At 39.8% G+C, this 21,314-nt stretch overlaps 1 protein-coding gene and 1 pseudogene across 3 annotated transcripts in view; both read left to right on the top strand.

The window, feature by feature from the left end:
* PRIM2 (DNA primase subunit 2) overlaps positions 1-21,314 on the top strand; it is a 288,500-nt gene that overhangs the window by 174,030 nt on the left and 93,156 nt on the right. For all 3 annotated transcript variants that reach the window (XM_007186973.2, XM_057555618.1, XM_057555619.1), the window contains 2 exons: positions 568-635; positions 20,670-20,742. In XM_007186973.2, the coding sequence (XP_007187035.2) occupies positions 568-635; positions 20,670-20,742 (141 nt within the window). The remainder of the gene's footprint in view (positions 1-567; positions 636-20,669; positions 20,743-21,314) is intronic.
* LOC103001321 (40S ribosomal protein S7-like) lies at positions 13,383-13,973 on the top strand (annotated as a pseudogene).

Below are 21,314 nucleotides of genomic sequence, written 5' to 3'. Positions count from 1 at the left end.
GAGTGAAGTAAGTCAGAAAGAGAAAAACAAATACTGTATGCTAACACATATATATGGAATCTACAAAAAGAAACTGGTTCTGATGAACCTAGGGGCAGGATAGGAATAAAGACACAGACGCAGAGAATGGACTTGAGGACACGGGGAGGGGGAAGGGTAAGCTGGGATGAAGTGAGGGAGGGCCATTGACATATATACACTACCAAATGTAAAATAGATAGCTAGTGGGAAGCAGCCGCATGGCACAGGGAGATCAGCTCGGTGCTTTGTGACCACCTAGAGGGGTGGGATAGGGAGGGTGGGAGGGAGACACAAGAGGGAGGGGATATGGGGATATATGTATATGTATAGCTGATTCACTTTGTTATACAGCAGAAACTAACATAACATTTTAAAGCAATTATACTCCAATAAAGATGTTAAAAAAAAAAAAAAAAAGAACAGTGTCCTTACATTTTAGGAACCCCCCATCTCCTTCCGCTCTCCTGGTCCCCATTTTGCATGTAGTTCAGATGAGTTCAGTCTGAGGCCTTTACTGTGGTTACTCACCCCTTTCTCTGCTTTCAGTTAACAGCCAGGTCCTTGCCCGCTGTGCAGTCGGATGAGAGACTCCAGCCTCTGCTCAACCACCTCAGGTAATACAAAGGCCCAGCCTGTCAAACTTGTAAATCCACCTGCATTACGGTGGGTAAAGTACACCAATGTGGTTAAAGCCTCTTCGATGTCTAAAAACTTTACAAAGCCTTTCTTTTTCTTTTTTCTGTAATTCTCTGATTTAAGTTGAAGTTCTTAGTGCAATGCGCTTGTTACCCTTGACTTCAGGGTACTATAGAAAGTTCTTTTAATTCTATAAAAGTATGTAGAACTGGTTGATAAGTTGAAGTGACAATGAGTTGTGATGACTGAGTTCAGAAAGATCTCAAAGGAATGAGCTATTTGCTTAACTGTGAGGCTAAGACAAACTATGGGAACCTGCACATATTTTGTTGGGGGTAGTTGAAATAAGTTATATTTGTCTTCTAAATACAAAAATAATTTATCCTCATTATTTAAAAAACAAACTTAGAAAATACAGGAAAGGAGGAGGAAAAACCTATCATCACTACTCAGAAATAATACTGCTTTCCTCTGTGCTGTTTTAAAACTCAGTGTTGTAATTATACTTTTATATAATTCACTATTTTTTTCATTTTTTATGTTACTAAAATCGCTCCACAAACATAGTTTTTCATGATTATATGATACTTTCTTGTGTGGGTGTCCTATAGTATATTTATCATTCTTTGGGGAACATTTAGACCATTTTTCATTCTTTTCACTAGTGTAGAAAATGCGGTATATAAATCTTTATCTGTATTTTTGATTGTTTCCTTAGCATGGGTTTTCAGAAGTGGAATTTGTGAAAGCATATGAACCCTTTTAAAGATTTAAGTATATTTATTTCTTTTTCAAAAACCTTATTCTACTTGTATTTTCATACAAGATCCCCCATGTTGCTGTACCCTGAACAAGAGGGGGCAGCTAAAACAGTTGCTAATTTAATAGGTTTACCATAAAGATACTGTTGGTATCATGTACTTTGCACTGATTATTATTAAGAATGATTTTAAATCATTTTGTTATCCATTTTTTTTTGAGGTGGGATTAACTATCTGTATCTTTGCCCATTTATTGATAGCATCTTTTGATTTATTTGATCTTACGTACTTTAGATATAAAGGATAGTGACTCTGTTATATTTGTTACAAACGTTTTTTTTTTTCTGAAAGTTTTTTATTATGTTGCATTATCCAACATACCTACATGTTCAAGTTTTATGCAGCCAAGCACCTTTAGTGTTTTCCTCTGTGGTTTCTTTTTATTCTTTTGAAACCTAGAATCCTACTGCTCCTTCAGAAATTGGTATGGACGTTAATTTCCAGTGTCTTTCAATGTTCTTCATTTTCCTCCTTCCCTGCCTCCCTGCTCCCTCTTTTCCTCCTCTCCTGTCCTCCTTTCCAGTTGGGGAGAGTGGGGTCCAGACTAACACTTCACGAGGGACTGAGTAGCGTGAATACTGTACAGAGTTGTTAAATTTCTGAGAGCTCTGTGTTAGTGAGTCAGTCCCCTGCCCGCCTCTCCTCCCAGTCCCAGCCTGAGCATCTCCCTCTGGTGGCCTCTTATCTTTGCCCGATTTGCCCTCTCTATTTCACATCACTGCTACAGTGATTATATTATTCCTCAGTTTAAAAGCATTCTGTCTCCTGAATTTCCTCCGGGATGAAGTGAGAACTTCTCAGCCTGGCAAATGAGGTCCTTCTGGAAGGAGGTGGCCTGGCTCTTTGGACTTTCTGTCAGTACTGACGCCCTGACTTCTCCTGCCAGCAGGTGCCCTGAAGCTCCTCCAGTGTGACATGCCCTTGCTCTCCTCAGTGCCCTTGCAGATAATTTCATCCTGCCCGGAATGCTCTTTTCCCCTTCCTCCACCTCTGTGACTTGACTAATGTTGCTTGTTCTTGTTCGCCTCCTCTGATGAGCTCTCCCTGACCACTTGGTTCTCACCCTCCCCTCTCCCCACCCTACCTCCCTCTCAGGTGTTTATTTGTGTTCCCGTAATACTGCATGGCTCCGCATGTTACAGAACCTATGATACTGTAATCGCTTGTTTCCTTGCCTGATTTCTTCATTATAGTATGAGCTGCTCCAGAGCTGCAAAGTGCTTTTTATGATAGGTCTTCATTATGTGTTTTGTTGAATGAATGAATATGTGTTCTACCAGTGATATTTTGTTGGTTTTTTTCTGCATAAAGTTTTTATAATTTATAATAATCATATTGTTACAGTTCTTTTCCCTATAAAACCATTGAGTCAGAAGACATAGACCTAAAGGGCTGGATCTCACATCTGGTCAGTGCTTGATTCTGTGAGATAATGATGGATTCTCCTTCCTCCACCCCAGTGCGGTCATTGTCAACTAGAGTTTAGATTAACTACTGACACGTCTTCTTGAGTCCTTGAAACTTGCACAAACTGTACATTCATTTAGGGCTTTCATTCTCTGTGGAAGTCACTTGTGGCTGTTTGCTAAGCAACCAGGGCTAGATGCTACATGTAATATGCACCAACTGATGTTGCTTCTTTTTTTATTATTATTATTATTAAACCAAATGGTTTCTTGTTTTATTACCATGTCAGAGACATCTGTATGTAGGGTGGCAGCTGATGTGCATAGTTGGACACTTCCTGTTACACAAGGTAACCTTGTGGAAAGCCTTTCCAGTGTATTGAATTGTCTCTTGGCTGTCTAAATGTAATGTTTTTCTTTTACCTTCCTTTTGCTTAGGTCAAAATAGGAAAGAATACTGTTTGAATTGAAAGATGCTAATGATAATCTTGTTAGGAAAAAATAATCATCATTGATTTGCATGAACTGTATAGTTTAAATATAACCGCGAAGGGGAGGTGGACATTAGGAGGTTGAAACTGAAATCATTATTAGGTCTAATTTTGTTTAGTGCCTCTAATGATCAAAGAGGAATGATGAGTAGTGTTTTAATTAAGTTTGTCAATAAAACTAATTTGAGAGATGATACCAATATCCGCAAAAATTGAAGTAGCAATACAGAGAAATTCCCAAGTCATTTTACGGGACTTAGACATTCAAAGAGAATTAGTATAACACTTTGCCAACCTAATAATTTAGTATGTTGCTTAACAATATATATCATTCTGAGAATGTAGAAGCGATGTGTCCAGATTTTCTTAGTTGAACCTAGTTATATAGTTAAAAGTTAAATTAACCACAGAAAGCATTTTGCTTCAATCTCTTATGGAAATGCAAGCTATTCGTTAGTAGCATCCATCAGTAACTGAGCACCTATTATGTGACGGGGATTACAAAAAAAAAAAAAGACAATTTCTGTTCTCAAGGAATTTACAGTTTTGATTTCATTTGAGGGATAGGCACTTAAACACATTACAACATTCGTAAACCTTTTGAATGGAATTAAACACAAAGTACATTTCCTTAAGTGATGAGGCCATGAAGTGGTTGTTTGGATTCCACACCCCCTAGCACAGTGGTGGCTCACAGTGGCTGCTCAGATTGGACTGAACTTTGATCTCACTTGGGGGAGGATGTTGTCAGTGACCGTGAAGGAGAGTAAAGGAGGACAAGGGGGTGAATTGGACTGCTGGGATCATAGGTTCAGTGGGTTCAGACATTTTAAAGTTGAGATGCCGGTGGAGCATATGGGGGGTGTTTAATAAGTAGCTGAATATAGACCCGGAGTTTGAGAGCGAGGTTATAGAGAGACATTTGCTAATCTCCAGTATATAGGGGTGGTTAAAATCAGGGGGATGGTTGAGATCACTCAGGGAGAGAATATAGAGTGATAAGAAAAGGGGAAATGGCCCTGAATAGAACCCATAGAAGTTAGTGTTTAAGTGACCTGTGATGGGCAGTGATGGAGGGAGGAGATGAGTTAAAAGAGAAGCCAGTAAAGACACCAGGGAGGAATCTCGAGTGAAACAGGAGCACAGCAAGGTGTGGTGGCATCAACAATGCTAAGGGAAAGCTTTCAGAAAGGTGAACACTGTTAAATGCGTAGGGAAGTCAGGTCAGAATCTCCTCACGTCAGTTGGATTAGGTGCATGGGAGCCACGGGTGGCTCAGCCCCCGCCTTGCAGTGGTACAGATGCAAGTCTATCCCTGGGGTGGGGGTCGAGGAGAAAATGAGGAACGAGGCTGTGGGCATACAGGGAGCGTAGACTGATCTTGGCAGAGCGAGGAGGAAAGGGGACTGTACCCATGAGTGTCTTGGTTGAAGCAAGTGTTTGATTTTTCCCCGAAGGCTGGAAAGATGAGCAATGTTTATAGGTCAGGGAGAAACGAGGTTTATGGGAATAAGAGGAAATAATTGAAGGGGCAAGTATTTAGAAGAGGGAGGAGGACATGGGACCCAGAAATCAAACTGGCTAGTTTACAAAGTACTGTCCAAACTGGCTTTTTAGTTCATACTCAGAACACCCCAGTGAGGATGGTAGACGGTTGTTTGTCATTATCCCTATTTTAAAGTTTAGTGATGGAGCCTCAGGAAGTTCGTGTTAAATTCCGAAATGCCAGAGAGAATTTGTGTAAATCATAATTTCTGCTCTCCTCAAGTCACATATCATTATATACATCATCTAATGAGTCCACATCTCAAGGTGACCTTACACATCCTCACACATCACTGCATTTTCTAGGGTGAATTATATCATGTACTGATTTTCTAATTTGGAGATATATAAAGGCCTTGGGATATGTTCCTGTAAATGTAGAAGTTTATTGTGTAGTGTCTTTGCTACCCTAATGTTGGTACCTATGGGATAATATTTATAAAAATGTATTAGACTACCAAGGGTGTTTATGTTAAAGATTGTTATTTTTATTTATTGTATCATTTACAAATGCTAGGTGTAAATAGGTGAGACTGCAGAAGAAAAGTTGTAGCCCACAATCTACATGTGATTACTTGGATATGATTTTTTTTTCCCTTAAAAATAATGCCTTTCCCCACAGTGTGTCTTCCTCCTTCACCTCTCCACCTCAAGATAGGAAGTGAATATTGTTCTCATTTAATATTTTGCCAATAAATTTAATGATTTTCCAACTCTTTAATTAAAAATTAAAGAATAATTTCAAAACCATGTATTTGTTACACTATTTTTCCTAATTTTATTAGCATATTTCAACCTAAGAATAAAACAGAAATCAAGTAAAGATAAGAGAAGCTAGCAAAGAGAAGCATTACCTGTAGTAAATACTTGAACTGTATCACATGGATTAACTTGTAATGCATCCTGAATTTCTAAGCAGATGTTTATATTGACCTTTATTTGAAAATCATTTAAAATAATGAAAGCATCTTCCTTCAGTTGGTATTATTTTTTTTCCTTCAGTTGGTATTATTACCAACAATTATTTTGTAAATTTTTTTTCCTAATGCAGTACATTTGGTTGATATGTACACATTTCTATTCATTCCTCCGAAGAATATGCTGACACAGATTTTATATCAGAAATGCAATCTCTGTAAGAAAGCTTTTCCCAGTATCCATGGTGGTACAGTCCCCAGTGTTTTATTTTTGAATTAGTTCTCATTTTTAAATCAGAAAATTGTTGGGCGTTCATGTGTTAGGAAAGGTTTGGTAGATCAGGATGCCCACCAGGTGAGGGCTGAAGTGAGAGCCTCATTAACGTGGTCCACGGGCTCCAGCTGTTCGTCAGCTCTTCCTCATCACCTGTTTCTAAACTCTGGCATTAACTTGACTATATTTCCTTTTCTACATGCAGCAACATAAGCTTTTAGCTCAGTGATTATTGTGGAGATGTTTCAGGTGCCTTGTAAGATATTAATAAATTAGAAAGAACGTGTTCTTTCCCATTATTTATGGTCTTTGAGTTATTTTTTTTTCACGTTTGTATTGAAAATGTTTATGCCTTTTTAGAGATGTACTTGTCAAAAGTGAGCATTTTATTAAAATCCTCCCATTGTGTTAAGGGCACTATAATGGATACTCTGTGTACAAAGATGCTAAGAGATGTGGTCCCTCAGCTCAAGATGTTTGTATGCTAACAGGGAAAGAAGAGCAATCTATACACGCGTGCGCACACACACACACACACACACACACACGCGTGGCTGTACTGGAATAGTTGCTGCAGCTTAATCAAGCAGAGGAAGGAGAGAGGTGTATGTGGCTTATGTTAGAAATTTTATGTCATTTAATGTTTTTTGATAAAATTTATAGTCATACTATATAAAATTTGGAAAAATAGAAGAAACAAATCCTGCTTCACTAATATAACCACTGCTAGGCTTTTGTTGTAATCTCTATATATTTTTATGTAACAATAATTTAAATGGTTAAACTAAAAAAAATTTTTTTTCACTTAGTATGTCATACCTATGTAGTAAAGTAGAAGATTACTTTTCATGGCTGCATTTTTAAGTGACTTACAGTATTCAATTGAGGATAGACATATCTATCTTAACCATTCCCATTTTACTGGGTATTCAGGCTTTTTTTGGTTGAATAAAGCTGTGAAGAACAATTACAGAGTGTTAGCAGCTTCTTTGTGGCCAGATGAGGTCCACTGGGGAGAAGATATGCTGTGATGACTGCATGAAGAGGGATGGCAGCGGAGATGTTTCCCAGGAGACGGAGATAGGAGAGAGAGCAGCAGCAGCCTAGGTGGCTTATAGCTTTACAGGGACAAGAGAGGCAAGGAAGTGGCCACATCCTTAGCAAGTGAACCAGCGACTTGAAGAAGACAGAATTCAGGATGCTGAATTTTAAACCTTATTAGTGTGTCTAGATTAGAAAATTTTGTTGTAGCCATAACAAATTACCACAAATTGAATGGGCAGCACTCATTTTTATCATACAGTCCTGTAGGTCAGAAATCCCACATGGGCCTCCCGCAGCTAAAATCAAGATGCCAGCAGGGCTGTGGCTGTTGCTGGAAGCTCTGGAGCAGAGTGTGCTGCTAAAGCTCATGCATGTTGCTGGCTGAGTGCAGTTCCTTGTGGTGGCGGGACTGAAATCCCCATTTCCTGGCAGGCTGTCAGCCAGGGGCCCACATTCCTTCCTCTGCTTTCCCTGAGCCCCAGAGGCCTCTTTCTGGTCCTTGCGTGTGGTCCCCTGTCCAAGCCGGCAGCAGTGCATCAGTCCTTCTCATGTGTCAGAACTGACTTCTGCGACTGCATCTCTGCCTCCACCCTGAGAAAGCTTTCTGCTTTTACAGTCTCATGTAGTTACATTGCCCACATGTATACCCAGGATAATTGCCCCATCTCAAGGTCCTTAATCTTAATTACATCTGCAGAGTCCTTTTTCCCACATAACCTAACATATTCATGAGTGAACATCTTTGGAGGGCCATTGATCTGCCTATTAATGTGAGGGTTTTCTCTTGGGAGGTTGAAAACAGCTTTTAACATCACTTTTCATCAGTTTTACAGGTAAACCACCACTCTTAATTTATATACAATACCAAATTTCCCTGGGGTTTGCAGTTAGGTCACTTTGTTAGCTTAACATGTTTTAAAGTTGAAAAAGGGTTAACAATGATTTTTACAGGAATATAAAGTACTGATTTTCTTTTCAGTGATATAGAAAGAAGATAGGAAAGTCTTTCCTGGCTCTTCAACTGGCCATCTTGCCAAGGCAAATAGATACCTTTGTAAATAGTAGACTCTGTAATGAGGTTGTACGTAGTGGCTGTGACTTGTGGAGGTAAATACATGGTCACAAACCTTTATTCTAAGTGTTTGTTTTATTTATTATTAATTTAACACATATTACGGGAACTACTTGGTGCCAGGCATGGTGTTAGGTTCTAGGGATACATGTTTATTTCTGCTCTTATAGGACTCAGTGTTGCTCAGAAAAGAGAGAATCTTAAAGTAATTATAGTAAATTATGACGGCTGTTAGCATAGTAGAGGTACCTGATTCTGTGGGGCACATAGCATCATGGAAATCACAGTAGAGGGACATGATTCTGTGGGCACACAGCGTTGCATGTCACAGTGTTCTTGCAGCTTGTTCCCAAGTAGAAATGTCAGATTTCTGTTGGCCCTCTGACTCCAAGGTTTCTTAGGGATTTATGGATTGTGGATGCTGTCAGTCTTCCTGGAAAGCAAAGTTTATGATTGTTTATGTTTTTCAAGTAGTTTCATTGTCTGTAGTTTTCAAATTTCCTATTCTTCACTCTTTGGGTTTCTTTAAAATATTGATTGTCCTCTAGTTAAGTAATAAAGAAAATTAGTTATTTTACACTGTGTTAGGCATAAAGCACTAACAAGGTACAAAATGATGACAATGCTATGGGAAACAATTTTCTTAAAAAGCCTGAGAAAGCATTGTGGTAGTTACTGTGATATATTAGCAGGGAAAAAGTAATTTGCGTAGTGCTGTGAGTGGAACTTTCTGTGGTGATGGAAATGTTCTGTACCTGTGCCGCTCAACCCAGCAGCCAGCAGCTACTTATGGCTGTTGAGTGCTTGAAGTATGGCTAGTGTGACTGAAGTGCGCAGGTTGTAATTTTATTTTAATTAATTTAAATTTAAGTAGCCGGTTGTAGCTAATGGTTATTGGATTGGACAGCACGGTTCTCTGTCATATTTGAAATATGTTTACATAGTCATATATTTTTTAAAGTATAATAATGGTTTCTAGATTAATGGATTTGGAGTTCCAAGTCTGAGGTAGCTGTGGATGTGGTTCTAAGGGCTTGCGGCCACCGAGGGGTCTGAGGTCCCTGAGCCACAGCAGCCCCGTGCTTCTGGGTGTGGGCGTGCCCTTCTTGCCCCTGAGCCGCCCACCTGTGCAGGTGTTGCAGGAGGTCTAGTGCTCACGCTGCCCAGCTGGTGAGCTGGGGTTCTGTCCTGGGTCTTTCTGAGCCACCTGGTGCCACGTGTGGAAATCTTGTGAGTCTAAATGTTTAGTGAACCTAAGAAGACCCCCTGGCAACCAGGCACAATTCACAGTAAAAACAAAACATTGATAGATTGGGCTTCGGACAGACAGCCCAGACTCACTGAAGGTGTAGCGCCCTCTCAGTTGTTTGTAACTACTGTTTAGAAAGTAGTTCTAAAAAGATAACATTGATACAAAGGGAATAAACAGCCCATTTTTAATTGAGCTGCCATGGTCCTTGGTGGACAGCATACATACTGTCCACAGGAGGCCACTGGGGACCTTGGTCACATGATGTAACTGTGTCCTCTCAGCCTCACAAAAGGCTGCTTCTGGTCACCCAGCTCACACTCACCCCCAGGGCCTCTGTGCTGTCACCTGCTCTGTTTTCCTCACAGCAGCGTCACTGGCTGAAATGGTCATTTTTATGTGTTCATTTGTTTTTTGGTGTGTGTTTGTCTGCAGTGTAAGCTCCATGAGAGCAAGGCATCCTTCCTTCTGTTTACCTCTCTCCCTGTTACTGTAACAGGGGCTGGACCTCAGGAAGACTCCTGAGACTCCTGAATGAGCCAGTGCTGGGAGAGAACACTTTTAGGTTTTAAAATTTTACCTCTCATTTAGGTTTTTTAAGCTACTAAATGTTGAGACTGGATGAGATAGTTTGGACAAAATGTTAGTGAATTTTCTGTCATTTCCAAGGAAAAGCTTTGGTAAAGAAATACTCTTTATACATTGTAGAAATTCAACACTGGTTTTGCCTTTTGTTTTGGGACTTGGGACTGCTTCTCCTGGAATCAGGAGCTAACCGAAGAGAGTCCTTTCTGTTTCTCTGTGTGACCTCAGAAGGACCCCCTTTCTTTCTCCCCAGTGACCTATCCAAATGTTGAAGACTGTATTTAAAAACAAAATAAAACCAAAGCTATTATGAACCTTACTGTTTTGATCTATGAAACGAAGACCTTAACATGATGAGCCATTGTTAATGGCTGTGCAAGAGTGACAGAGTATGTAGGAAAAGTGTGTGACGTGATCTCTGGATGTGACTTGTAATAATAATCCTCATTAGCTCTCCCCTTCTTCTCCCCTCCCTTCAAAACCTCCATCAAACCCCCACCTTCATGTCCCTGGTTCTCTCTGTTATTAGGGAACAAGTGTGAGGGGGCATCGTCGGGTGCCGTAGACCTGTGATAGCGTATCTCAGAAGCATCCCGCCCTCTGTACATTGTGGGGAAATGAGACAATGACCATCAATTTAATGTCTTAGTTCTCCTGTGTGTTAGAACTTTATTTCACGCACACCCCGCCCTCAACTTTTCAGTACCAATCTCTCAGGCAACATTTCTTTATTGTAATCATTTGACTATCCTGGGTCAAAGCCAAGTCAAAACAGCCTCTACTTTTAGGGGTCATTATACTCCCAGAATATGCTAAGAATGTAAAAGGAGTATAAAAAACATACTCATGAAAATAGAGATCTTTGTTGGGGGCTTTAAGTGTGTATGGTGCAAACATCTATGTAGCACTGTAGTGTGACTATCTTATAGGGATGCATGTGTATATTTTACGTTTTAAATCAATTTTATTGAGGTATAATTTACATACAATGAAATGCACTCATTTTAAGGGTGCAATTCCATGGTTTTTGACAATTGTGAGGTACAGATATTTTTTATAGAAAAATGAGGTGCAACTTTCAACTCTCTTGCAGTTCATTGGACTGTTGCAGCTTAGAAATTGGAATAAATAGAAAAATATGGACCATATGGGAAAAGATGGGGCCAACCTAAAACAAAGAAGAGTAGTGATTGTGCTGTTTGTAGTTCTCACCTGATGTGGAAACCCATATGAGCTTGTTTTTTTATTGTATATGTGCACCTCTTGAAATCATACAGCTTCTCTCAATTGTAGGGAAATATAGATCGTTATCCTACGTATCGTCTGATGGTAGTTTTTCGGAGAGAATTTTTTTTATGCAAAATTGAGTAAAATTCATGCTTGTGGAAAAATAATTTACATTCAGTTTATAACAGAATTTTATTGATTGTGTTCTCGTTTGGAGTAACTGCAGGGAAAATCACTTGGGCTAACACAAGTGGGATACCATTTACTAGGGATTTAGCTGTAGAAAGAAACTCATTTCAATTTCAGTGGTGACAGCTATTGAGTGAATTTTCCTGTGATATCCTCACAGCAGGAAGTGATATATTGTAACTGTGGTTCCCTTGATTTCCTACACACCCAAGAAATCCAAACTGCAGGGATTGTGCTTTCTAAATGTCTGAATAGCCTAGCTTATGTGGCCAGAGTATTTTTTTTAACATCCAAAGTGGGTAAAATTGTGATTGCAAAAGTGGATATTATGGGTGATGTTCAAAACTTTTGTTTCCTCTTTTTGAAATTGTTTTTCCATTTGTGCTATGATTACACCTGACTTCATGTGAAAGGGTTGTATTGGGACTTGGTATACTTTTATAGAGTGATGTAGGAAATTACAGTTCATTTTGAAAAATGTATTAGCTTACTTTTTAATTTAAACAAAGAAATATGTTTCCTTGATGCAGAGATCAGTTTTGATTACTCGTGATGCTTTCTTCACTGCTTTTTTATTTGATACCAGTTTTTAAAATATGATAAACTATAGCTGCCAGATAGAAAGGAGTAAATAGTGTTAACCTCTTTCAAGAGTACTGGGAAATAGTTGACGAAGAAAGGAAATGTGTTTTATGTGTTACTATTTTATGAACCTCAGAGGCTGTTTGTTGGTGGGGAGGGAGGGTGTAGAGGTGCTCCCTGAGGATGGGAGGTGGGTTCTGTCTGGCCTAGCCCAGGGTCCTGCGGTCTTCCGGACTCATACCCACCCCCCTGGCCCCCAGAACAGCTTCTTACAGATGAGAGAAGAATGGACTGTTGTGATTAAGTGTTGAGGTGAGTCACGCAGCCCCAAAGACTCCCAGACAAAAATGTGTCACACATACACACACCCTCCCCCCCAGTGATTCAGGTTACCTCCAAGCTAATCAGAATTCACGATTGCTTCCCTGATAGTAGAAATGGGAAGGTGTGGCTCAAGTTTGGAACCTTGATTCCCAAGCACAGTGTTATGAAAACAAGCATATTTACAGTTGACTTGAGGCATTCCTTTAGTGGCCCAGTTGCAGCTTGTATTCCACTTAGGCCCAGCAGAGTCTGATCTTCACTTGGCAAATAGAAGTCAGGGTAGGTCAACTGGCGTTTCTGCATGTGGACCTAGTCCTCAGGGGAAGCACTTGATTGCTTCGTGTCACTGTCCTCACTCTACGACAGTGCTGTCCAGAAGTGTATGAGCACCACAAATACGAGCCACATGTGTAATTTTAAATTACTTCAGTGACATTAATTTTAGTAATATCTTACTTAACTCATATCCAGAATATCATTTCAACATGTAATCGATAGGGAAATTTATTAATGAAATGTTTTACATTATTTTTTCATACCAAGTCTTTGAAATCCAGTGCAAATTTTACACTCATGGAACTTCTTAATTCTGACTAAGCTGCATTTCAAGTGCAGCTTAGTCACAGTTGGCTGGTGGCTACCATATTGGATATGCAGCTCTGCAAAGCTGGGTTCCATTGAAACCTGCAGTGTTTGAGGTTGAAGTTTTGCACTGTGGAAACTTTCTAAGAGTGTAGCTATAGATAAAACCTTCCAGATCATCAGGTTATTCAAAGACATCTAAATTCTACTTTAAGATTAAATATTTTATGTGATAGTATAAAGAAGATAGGAAAGAAATACATTTTTTTTCCTGATATTCAAGGGAAGAAAGTGGTGAATGTTAAAGAGTAGAGAGAAACAACAACCAAAACGTCCATGTGTAACAAATTGAGGCCTGGATGATAATGATGATTACAATTTGAGTGAAGTGTTGGCCGCATTGGCAAGGTCCAGGCCATGTTTAGTTCCAGCGTGAAGATTGCCAAGCCCAATGGTGCAAAGCCAGATGAGTTTGAGTTGGGCATCTCCCAGGTCCTTCTGCAGCTGGAGATGAACTTGTACCTCAAGGCCCAGCTGCGGGAGCTGAACATCACGACCACTGAGGAAATTGAAGTTGGTGGTGGTCGGAAAGCTATCATAATCTTGTTCCCATTCTTCAACTGAAATCTTTCCAGAAAAATCCAGGTCCACTAGTGTGTGAGTTGGAGAAGAAGTTCAGCGGGAAGCACCTTGTCTTTATCACGCAGAGGAGAATTCTGCCTAAGCCAACTTGCAAAAGCCGTACAAAAGATAAGCAGAAGCATCCCAGGAGCTGCACTCTGACAGCAGTGCACGATGCCATCCTGGAGGACTTGGTTTTCCCAAGTGAGATTGTGGGCAAGAGAATCTGCGTGAAGCTGGTTGGCAGCCAACTCATAAGTTCATTTGGATAAAGCACAGCAGAACAATGTGGAACACAAGGTTGGAGCATTTTCTGGTGTCTATAAGAAGCTCACGGGCAAGGATATTAATTTTGAATTCCCAGAGTTCAGTTGTAAACAAAAATGACTAAATAAAATGTTATTCACAATTAAAAAAGAAAACAATTTGAGTGAAAAATCGTGCGGTAAACTCTTATAGACATCTCATTTGATCCTCACAGCAGTCCTCGGAGGGGATACTTTCGTGACCCCTTTTGTGATTCCTGTTTCCCAGCGAGGAAACTGAAAGCAAAGTCACACAGTGAGTGTAGCACAGACAGGACCAGCAGGTCTGATACCTGTGCTCCTTGTCAGGCTGCTTGGCTCACTCCCTTACTCTGCTGTGCTCCCTGATTGCTTTGGGCAGATTGGACTTGGAAAAATTATGCAAATGAGGCAGAATTGCAGCTAATTCCTAAAATGTTGCAACTATTCCACTACTCCTTATTCCCTCCCTCAAGTTGCATCACTAATCGGAAAACGGGAAAATGATTGGAGAGGTGTCACCCGTTTTGCCAGCTGTGTCCTGTGGCATTTGTGTCTCAGTGGTGGGACTTGTGAAGGCCACTGGAGCAGAGTTGTGATGGGCCATCATGTGCTGAGATCAGGGCCACAGCAGGAAAGGTTTTTTCCTTAACCAGCTAATCTTGTCATGAGACCCACAAATCCACTTTCATATAATTTCTTCTTTTTGTTTGCGTCTCTTATTTTCAGCACTCAAAAGTGACTCCCTGTTGAAACCTAAGTGCTCGTGTTGACATTGGTGGTGTACTGACCGAGGCTTATATTTCTGTTGTTTCTACAAAGACCAGGCATGGGTCTGCCTTTCACAGATCAGATGTGTGCAGATGTATGTGTTTCTGATTTACCTCTTTATATATCCACTGCATTTCTATTGTGTAGATTCGATGTTTGTGTAGTAGTGTTTGGGAGAACTGGTTCTGTGTGGCTGTGACTGATTGTGCCTTCCTGTCTCTGTTATGCCTCAGCCCTCCTCCCACCCACCTATCGGATTGTTTAATTGGATTGAAAATAGGATCATGTCAAATATGGTTATGTAAATATGTGTTATGGATATTTTGAAAGTCTCTTCTCCTTTCAACTCTTAATTTGTTGAAACTGTTGGTTTTACAATTTTCTGTTTACTGTGATTTTTAACCTTATTGGAAAACTAACTCTGCTTACTTCTTACTGTTTAATGAGCAAGACAATGTGGGAGGAAAAAGTTCCTCAGATGTGACTGAGTTTTAATTAAGTTGCATGTAGGCTTATTGAACAAATGCAACAGTAGGAAGATGCTTTTATATATTTTGTGTACCATTAGTTCTCTTATAGTAGATTGGATAACTTAGGACCATCACCTCAAAACAAAACAGAGCAAAATAACCAAGGACAAACACTGAATTACTTCTGTGTTTGCAAAATTCAGTTTTCTTAGAAAATACTATTATGCACAGGTTTAGGTTTTTAAAGGTTTTAAACTTGACAAAACCTCAAATTTTTATTAAAGTCATGATTTAGCACTATGTTATTGCAAAAGGAGATAGAATTGGCTCTTTATTTTAACGGTTTTTGTTCAGAGACCTGCGTTTCAGGACCTACCTGCCCAGTTTCAGCTCTTTTTCCCCCTTGCCTCTGCTTGTCTCTTTTGCCACCTAACCCAACATCTTCGTCTATAAACTGTGAAATTTCCTTGGCTTTGCTTGTGTCTTTCTGCCTGTCCATCTGATATGTGCTAACCCTCTAGATGCTGAGAAAAACAGACTTTTTTATTGTCCCCAAATGTCACCTCCTTATCACATGCTTACTTTTAACAACCCTCCAACAGCCCTAATAAACTCATATCATATACTTTTCTGAACCGGGTCAAAATTTAAGAATGTTTTAATACATATAAAATTGTTCAACTATGAATGGTAAAAACACTAAAACAACCAGGTCTGTGACTTTTCAGTTATTCCTTGACTGTGGTCTCCTGCTCTTCCCCTCTGCCACCCAGGCCCGCCTTCTCCCTGATGGTCAACCTCCTCTCCTTCGGCCTTGAGCTGGTCCCGCTGGCTTGGCAGGCATCTGCTCAGTCATCTCAGCAGCGTTCTCACGACACTCAGAATCCTGGATGCTGTTCCTGGGCGGCTCCCTCTGAGGCGCCCTTTCGGGGCTGCATGCGGTCTGTCCTCCTCCCCCTGCTCTGAGAAGGGCCTGTTCTCTGCGGCCTTGTTGGGGCTCTCATCACCTCATCACGTCGTACCGTTTGGGTCATCTTTGGGTCCGTCACTACTTTGTGACTCTTCCTTGGTCACAAAAGTGCTTGATGAGGGATTGAGGAGCTGTACAGAGACTCTTGGAAGCTTTTTATAAAAAGGTAATTAGAAAAGGACAACGACTGGGATGTAGAAGAAGTCTCTTAAAGAGAGCCTGACAATCTAATGGTGTTTAAAAAAGTAAGGCTTGTCCTGGGTTTGCCGCGTTTCTCTAGTTCTGTTTGGGGAGTGAAGGTGTTTGTGTTGCTTGTACAGTGCTGTGTAATTGCTACATTTTAGCAAACACACACTGTCGCCTTTCACCACAGACAGTGTTCTAATATAACTCAGTATTCATGGACCCACATCTTTATTGTTTTCACTACTTTTCTGGCTTTTTGGTGACTTGAGAAAAATGATACCATTTTACCTTTAGTGCCTTTCACCTGATACTCTAGCAAATAGAAGATAAATTAGCATACGGGATAGAAATAAATCACTATAGCTCCTAATCCCTTACTGTCCACATTTATGGATGAATAATTAATGCATAGTTTGACTTATGCTTTTTCTTTTTTACTTGTGGCAAATTAGTGGCTAAACTGAGAACTAAATCAAATCTTGACTTTTTAAGATTCTCTGATTAATCAAAACTTCCTCTTTATATTTGGCAGGATAGTGATTAGTGACATAATTTGAATTTTGTGGCCCATTAAAATGTTTTTTTGGTCCGCTGTGTTAAAAAAAATGACATTTATGTTACATCTCAATTTATTCTCTTATGGAAGGTTAGAAGCAGGAAAGCTTTTATGCTGACTAAATCCCCTTTGTTAAAACTGTACATCAGTGACAGTGAGTGTTTCTTAAAGCTGTGATTATTTAAAATGAGTTGAAAACAGTATTTTCTGCTGGGTTTGTGTATATTGAACCAATTAGAAATTGTGTTTACTGTTAAAAATTACAGTAAAAATTTTTTAAGAATTAATAAAAGTTATAAAGAGTTTTTATTACTTTTTCTGTTTCCCCAGTACCATGGTTAAGAAATGTTTGTTCATAAAATTGACCAAGTTTTTAAAATCATGGAACTAAGGCTATATTTTGACAGTTCATTATGTATGTTTTTGCTCATTAGTGTAGCAGCTGCATTCATTTGGAAGCTGTGTGATATGAAGCTGCCACCGGGCTCTGAGGGTGGTAGAAGGTGCCTTACCTGTCCTGGGGGCTGTTAGGAGTCTCATCTCGTAACATCCCTGGGCACTTCCAAGTAAAAGCCAAAGGTCCAGTCTCACAAGCTAATGTAAATTGTTATTAAGGATTTTTTTAAAAAATAAATAAATTTATTTATTTATTTATTTATTTTTGGCTGCGTTGGGTCTTTGTTGCTTTCCCCGGGCTTTCTCTAGTTGCGGTGAGCGGGGGCTACTCTTCGTTGCGGTGCGCGGGCTTCTCATTGTGGTGTCTTCTCTTGTTGTGGAGCACGGGCTCTAGGTGCGCGGGCTGCAGTAGCTGTGGCTCGCGGGCTCTAGAGCGCAGGCTTAGTAGTTGGGGCGCACGGGCTTAGTTGCTCCGCGGCATGTGGGATCTTCCCGGACCAGGGCTCAAACCCATGCCCCCTGCGTTGGCAGGCAGATTCTTAACCACTGCGCCAGCAGGGAAGCCCCAAGGATTTTTATTCTTTTATGGCAGCACTATTTGTTCCTTCTTCTTTTACCTTGATTGCCTTCCTTTCTCCATCTACTGCCATTACTTTACTGCAGGTCTTTACAAAAACTTCTCTTGCCCGGAATATTGCAATATTCTTCCAACTGGTTTTCCATTTCCCAATCCCTCCCTTTCTAGTAATTTCTCTATACTGCTTTCTTTCTCGAGTAGAAACCTGATTATGTGAATTCTTGTCCAAAATCTTTTTATGGTTCTTTCTGCCTGCAGATCATTGGATACACTGCTTCTCATGATTTGTCTTTCTTATATCTGAAAATCCTTCCCCTTGGCTTCATCTATCCATAACTGTTCAAGTATGTATTAAATAGCTGTGACGTACCAACTCCTTTAACCAAGATATAAGTTATCCTTTCTGATTCTGAATGAGTGGAAGAGGAATCCCATTCCCAATTCTTATGCTTCAGTTCTTCATTTCTGTCACTTTTCTTCCAGGGTTCCACACTTGCCCTTACTGGGTTGGCTGGTGACCATCTTCTTGTCTATTTATAATATTTTTAGAAGTATGATGTCTGACGGTTTCCTTATATTCTCTCTGTAGTTATTTATACCCAGTAAATTCTTTGCATTTATCATTGCTACCATTCTCTTTCTTACTTTTTTTTCTTGGAATTTGGTCCTTTTGCATATTCTATTAAAACTTTGAGGACCAAGCATTTTATACTGGCATTCAGGCAAACATATGTGTCCTCTTTATACATCTTCTCTTTGTACTTTGTATACTGCATTAATCTGGGCTGAGAAAACTACTCAGTGACTATAATCATGTTTGTACATCATTTTACCATTTATATAGGACTTTTGTATTTGTTCATCTATTTGAGCTGAACGATCCTGTTAGATGATTGTGATCAATTTATAGCCTAAGAAACGAAAGCTTACAGGGGTCAATGGAGTGGGCTAGCATCTCCCAACTGGGGGGTGACTCCTCTACAGGATCATGCTGCCTCCCTTCCCATCCTGTTTTGTTTTGTTTTGTTTTGTTTTGTTTTGTGTTCCTCTGTACTTACTGGTCAAGACTGCAGTTGCTCTGTGTACTGGAATATGCTTTACTGATTTTAATTAGCACTTTGAATTTATTATTTCATTTGATCTCCCCAGGATTTCTGTTAGTTAGGCAGGCCTGGCCTTATTAATACCATTTTATAAATGAGAATAGTGCAGATTACCAGTTTGCCAAACCAGTGATTTAAAGAACAAAAACAAAAGCAAGTCTTCAGACTCATAGCCTATGCTGTTTTCACTGCCCTGTGTGCAAGACATATTGGAAAGTGAAATATGTTTTTATTTTGGGGGATTTCACTGAAACAATTCTCTGGTTGTGTTCTGTATTAAAATGTAAAATATTAAAATTAAATGGCAGCTGTTGGTTTAACTTAACATGAGTTTTGTGTGGCATGGCACTACTATGATAAAGGGAATGGATAGAGTCCAGTGATATGCTGTCAGAAATTTGTTACTGGAGGGAGAAATAATACCAAAGGCAAGAAGATGTGTTTTAGGTACAGGATCATTCTGTGTCACTCTCTGGCATTCTGCTTGTCCTGCTCTCAGAGTGATTCTCAGGCCATTCTTAGCCCATGGAGGGAGGACTGTCGGAAGGGGACATCTACACTTGTGACAGTCTCCTTGCCAGTGGCTGCAACGTCCCGAGATACCCAGTAGTTTTGCTTCATAATCCGTACCCATTGTTTAATCAATAACCTGATTGATTGTGGGAACAACAGCCTTTCTGCAGAGCATCTTGAGGGTGTATGTTATCCAGCAGCAAGAAGCTATAGTGCTGAGCAGGTAGAAAGTAGAACATCCGGAATCCCTTGTTATTGTAATGATACTTTACTCCAGAACTTCCCTTTAGTTGTGGAGTCTGCATAAACCACAGTTTGACTATGGTTTTCTATGTAACCTTGCACCTGTTCTTCGCCACGTGGTCCCTGGATGTCTGCATCTGAGTCAGTGTTGATGGAGCTATGGGTGTGTAGTTGTGTCAAGGAGATGATAATGTACACAGGTGGAGGGCTTTAAGTAGTATGTGCCATGTTATATTTCCTAATTTCTAAATAATACAAGAGGAAAGTGTATCACAGGGAAGAGAATGGCATGGTATAGTGAAGAAACAGGAAGTTGGGAGTCAAAAAGTTTGAGTTCCTGCTGCACTGCTGACTTGCTCTCTCATCTAACAAGTTCCTCACTTCTCAAATGTAAAATAAATCTGCTCTCTTGGGGCTGTTGTGAGGATGTAATTAGAGGATATAGATAAGGACTCTTTGTACATGTAAAGTGCTGTTCACATGTTACTTATTTTAATGAATAGTGATTACTATATGTCAGGTCCTTTAACAAAAGGTATTTCAATTCTGACCTCCTGTCAACACTGCAGGGCAGGCACTGTCATCTCCATTTGACGGACAGGGATTCTGGGGTGTGGAGAGTCTAGATGACTCACTCAAGGGCCTACTGAGTGATGGCTCTGGACGTAAGCTCCCGTTTAGTCCTAGCTCTGCTGCCATGCCGTTATAAGGGGTCAGTGGGAGAGGTGTTAACTTTAACAACAACTTGCATATTGCTTCCAAGAAATGGAAATGGCACCCTAGATTAGGAATCGGGAGATCCAGATGAGCACTGTATTTCTGTATTAATTTGGGGAAAGTTACTTAAATGTATTCTATTAAACACCTTTAAAACACTTGGCTATGTTTTTCCTAAGGTATGTGTAAAATGTTTTCTCTTTGTGACTTTATATCAGAATTTTAAAGATTTCCTTTGAAGTGATCAAAATATGTTTTACAAATCCTATTTTAATATTTTGTTCTTTTTATTTTTAGTCATTCGTACACTGGTCAAGACTACAGTACACAGGGAAATGTTGGGAAGGTTTCTTTAGATCAGATCGATTCGGTAAGCATCTCATCCTTTTAAACTTAAACCTTTGTCGATGGAGAAAGCACAGATTTTCTTCAACCAAAGATTATTTTGCGGGTGGGGAGATGGGAGAGAGTGTTGTTTCATTGCTTGCCAATCATTTTTAAAAGAAATCCCATGTGCTATACATATGACTTTTTTTTTTTCATCATAGGAAGACCAAAAAATCAGAAAATTATTTGTAGTCTGATAAAAACAGAATTTAGTCAGTTTTCCAAAGGGGGAATTCTTTTTAACTGATGACAGCTAAATAGTGTTTATTGTTTATATTTAAATACCATATACATTTAGTAAAGGAGAAATGGAAAATACTAAATATATCCATTTGCTAGGGCTGTTGTAACAAAATACCACAGTCTGGGTGCCTTAAACAACAGAAGCTTATTTTCTCACAGTTCTGGAGGCGAGAATTCCATGATGAAGGTATCAGCAAGTTTGGTTTCTGCTGAGGCCTCTCTCCTTGGCTTCTAGGTGGCTGCTCATCCCCGTGTCTCTTCCTCTGCTTAGAAGGGCCCCAGTCACCTTGGACCAGGGCCCCACTCCCATGA

This window comes from Balaenoptera acutorostrata, chromosome 10 (genome assembly GCF_949987535.1).
Source record: "Balaenoptera acutorostrata chromosome 10, mBalAcu1.1, whole genome shotgun sequence".
NCBI lineage: Eukaryota > Metazoa > Chordata > Mammalia > Artiodactyla > Balaenopteridae > Balaenoptera > Balaenoptera acutorostrata.
Note: the sequence above shows the minus strand (reverse complement) of the source record. Positions and strands in the feature narration are given on the sequence as shown.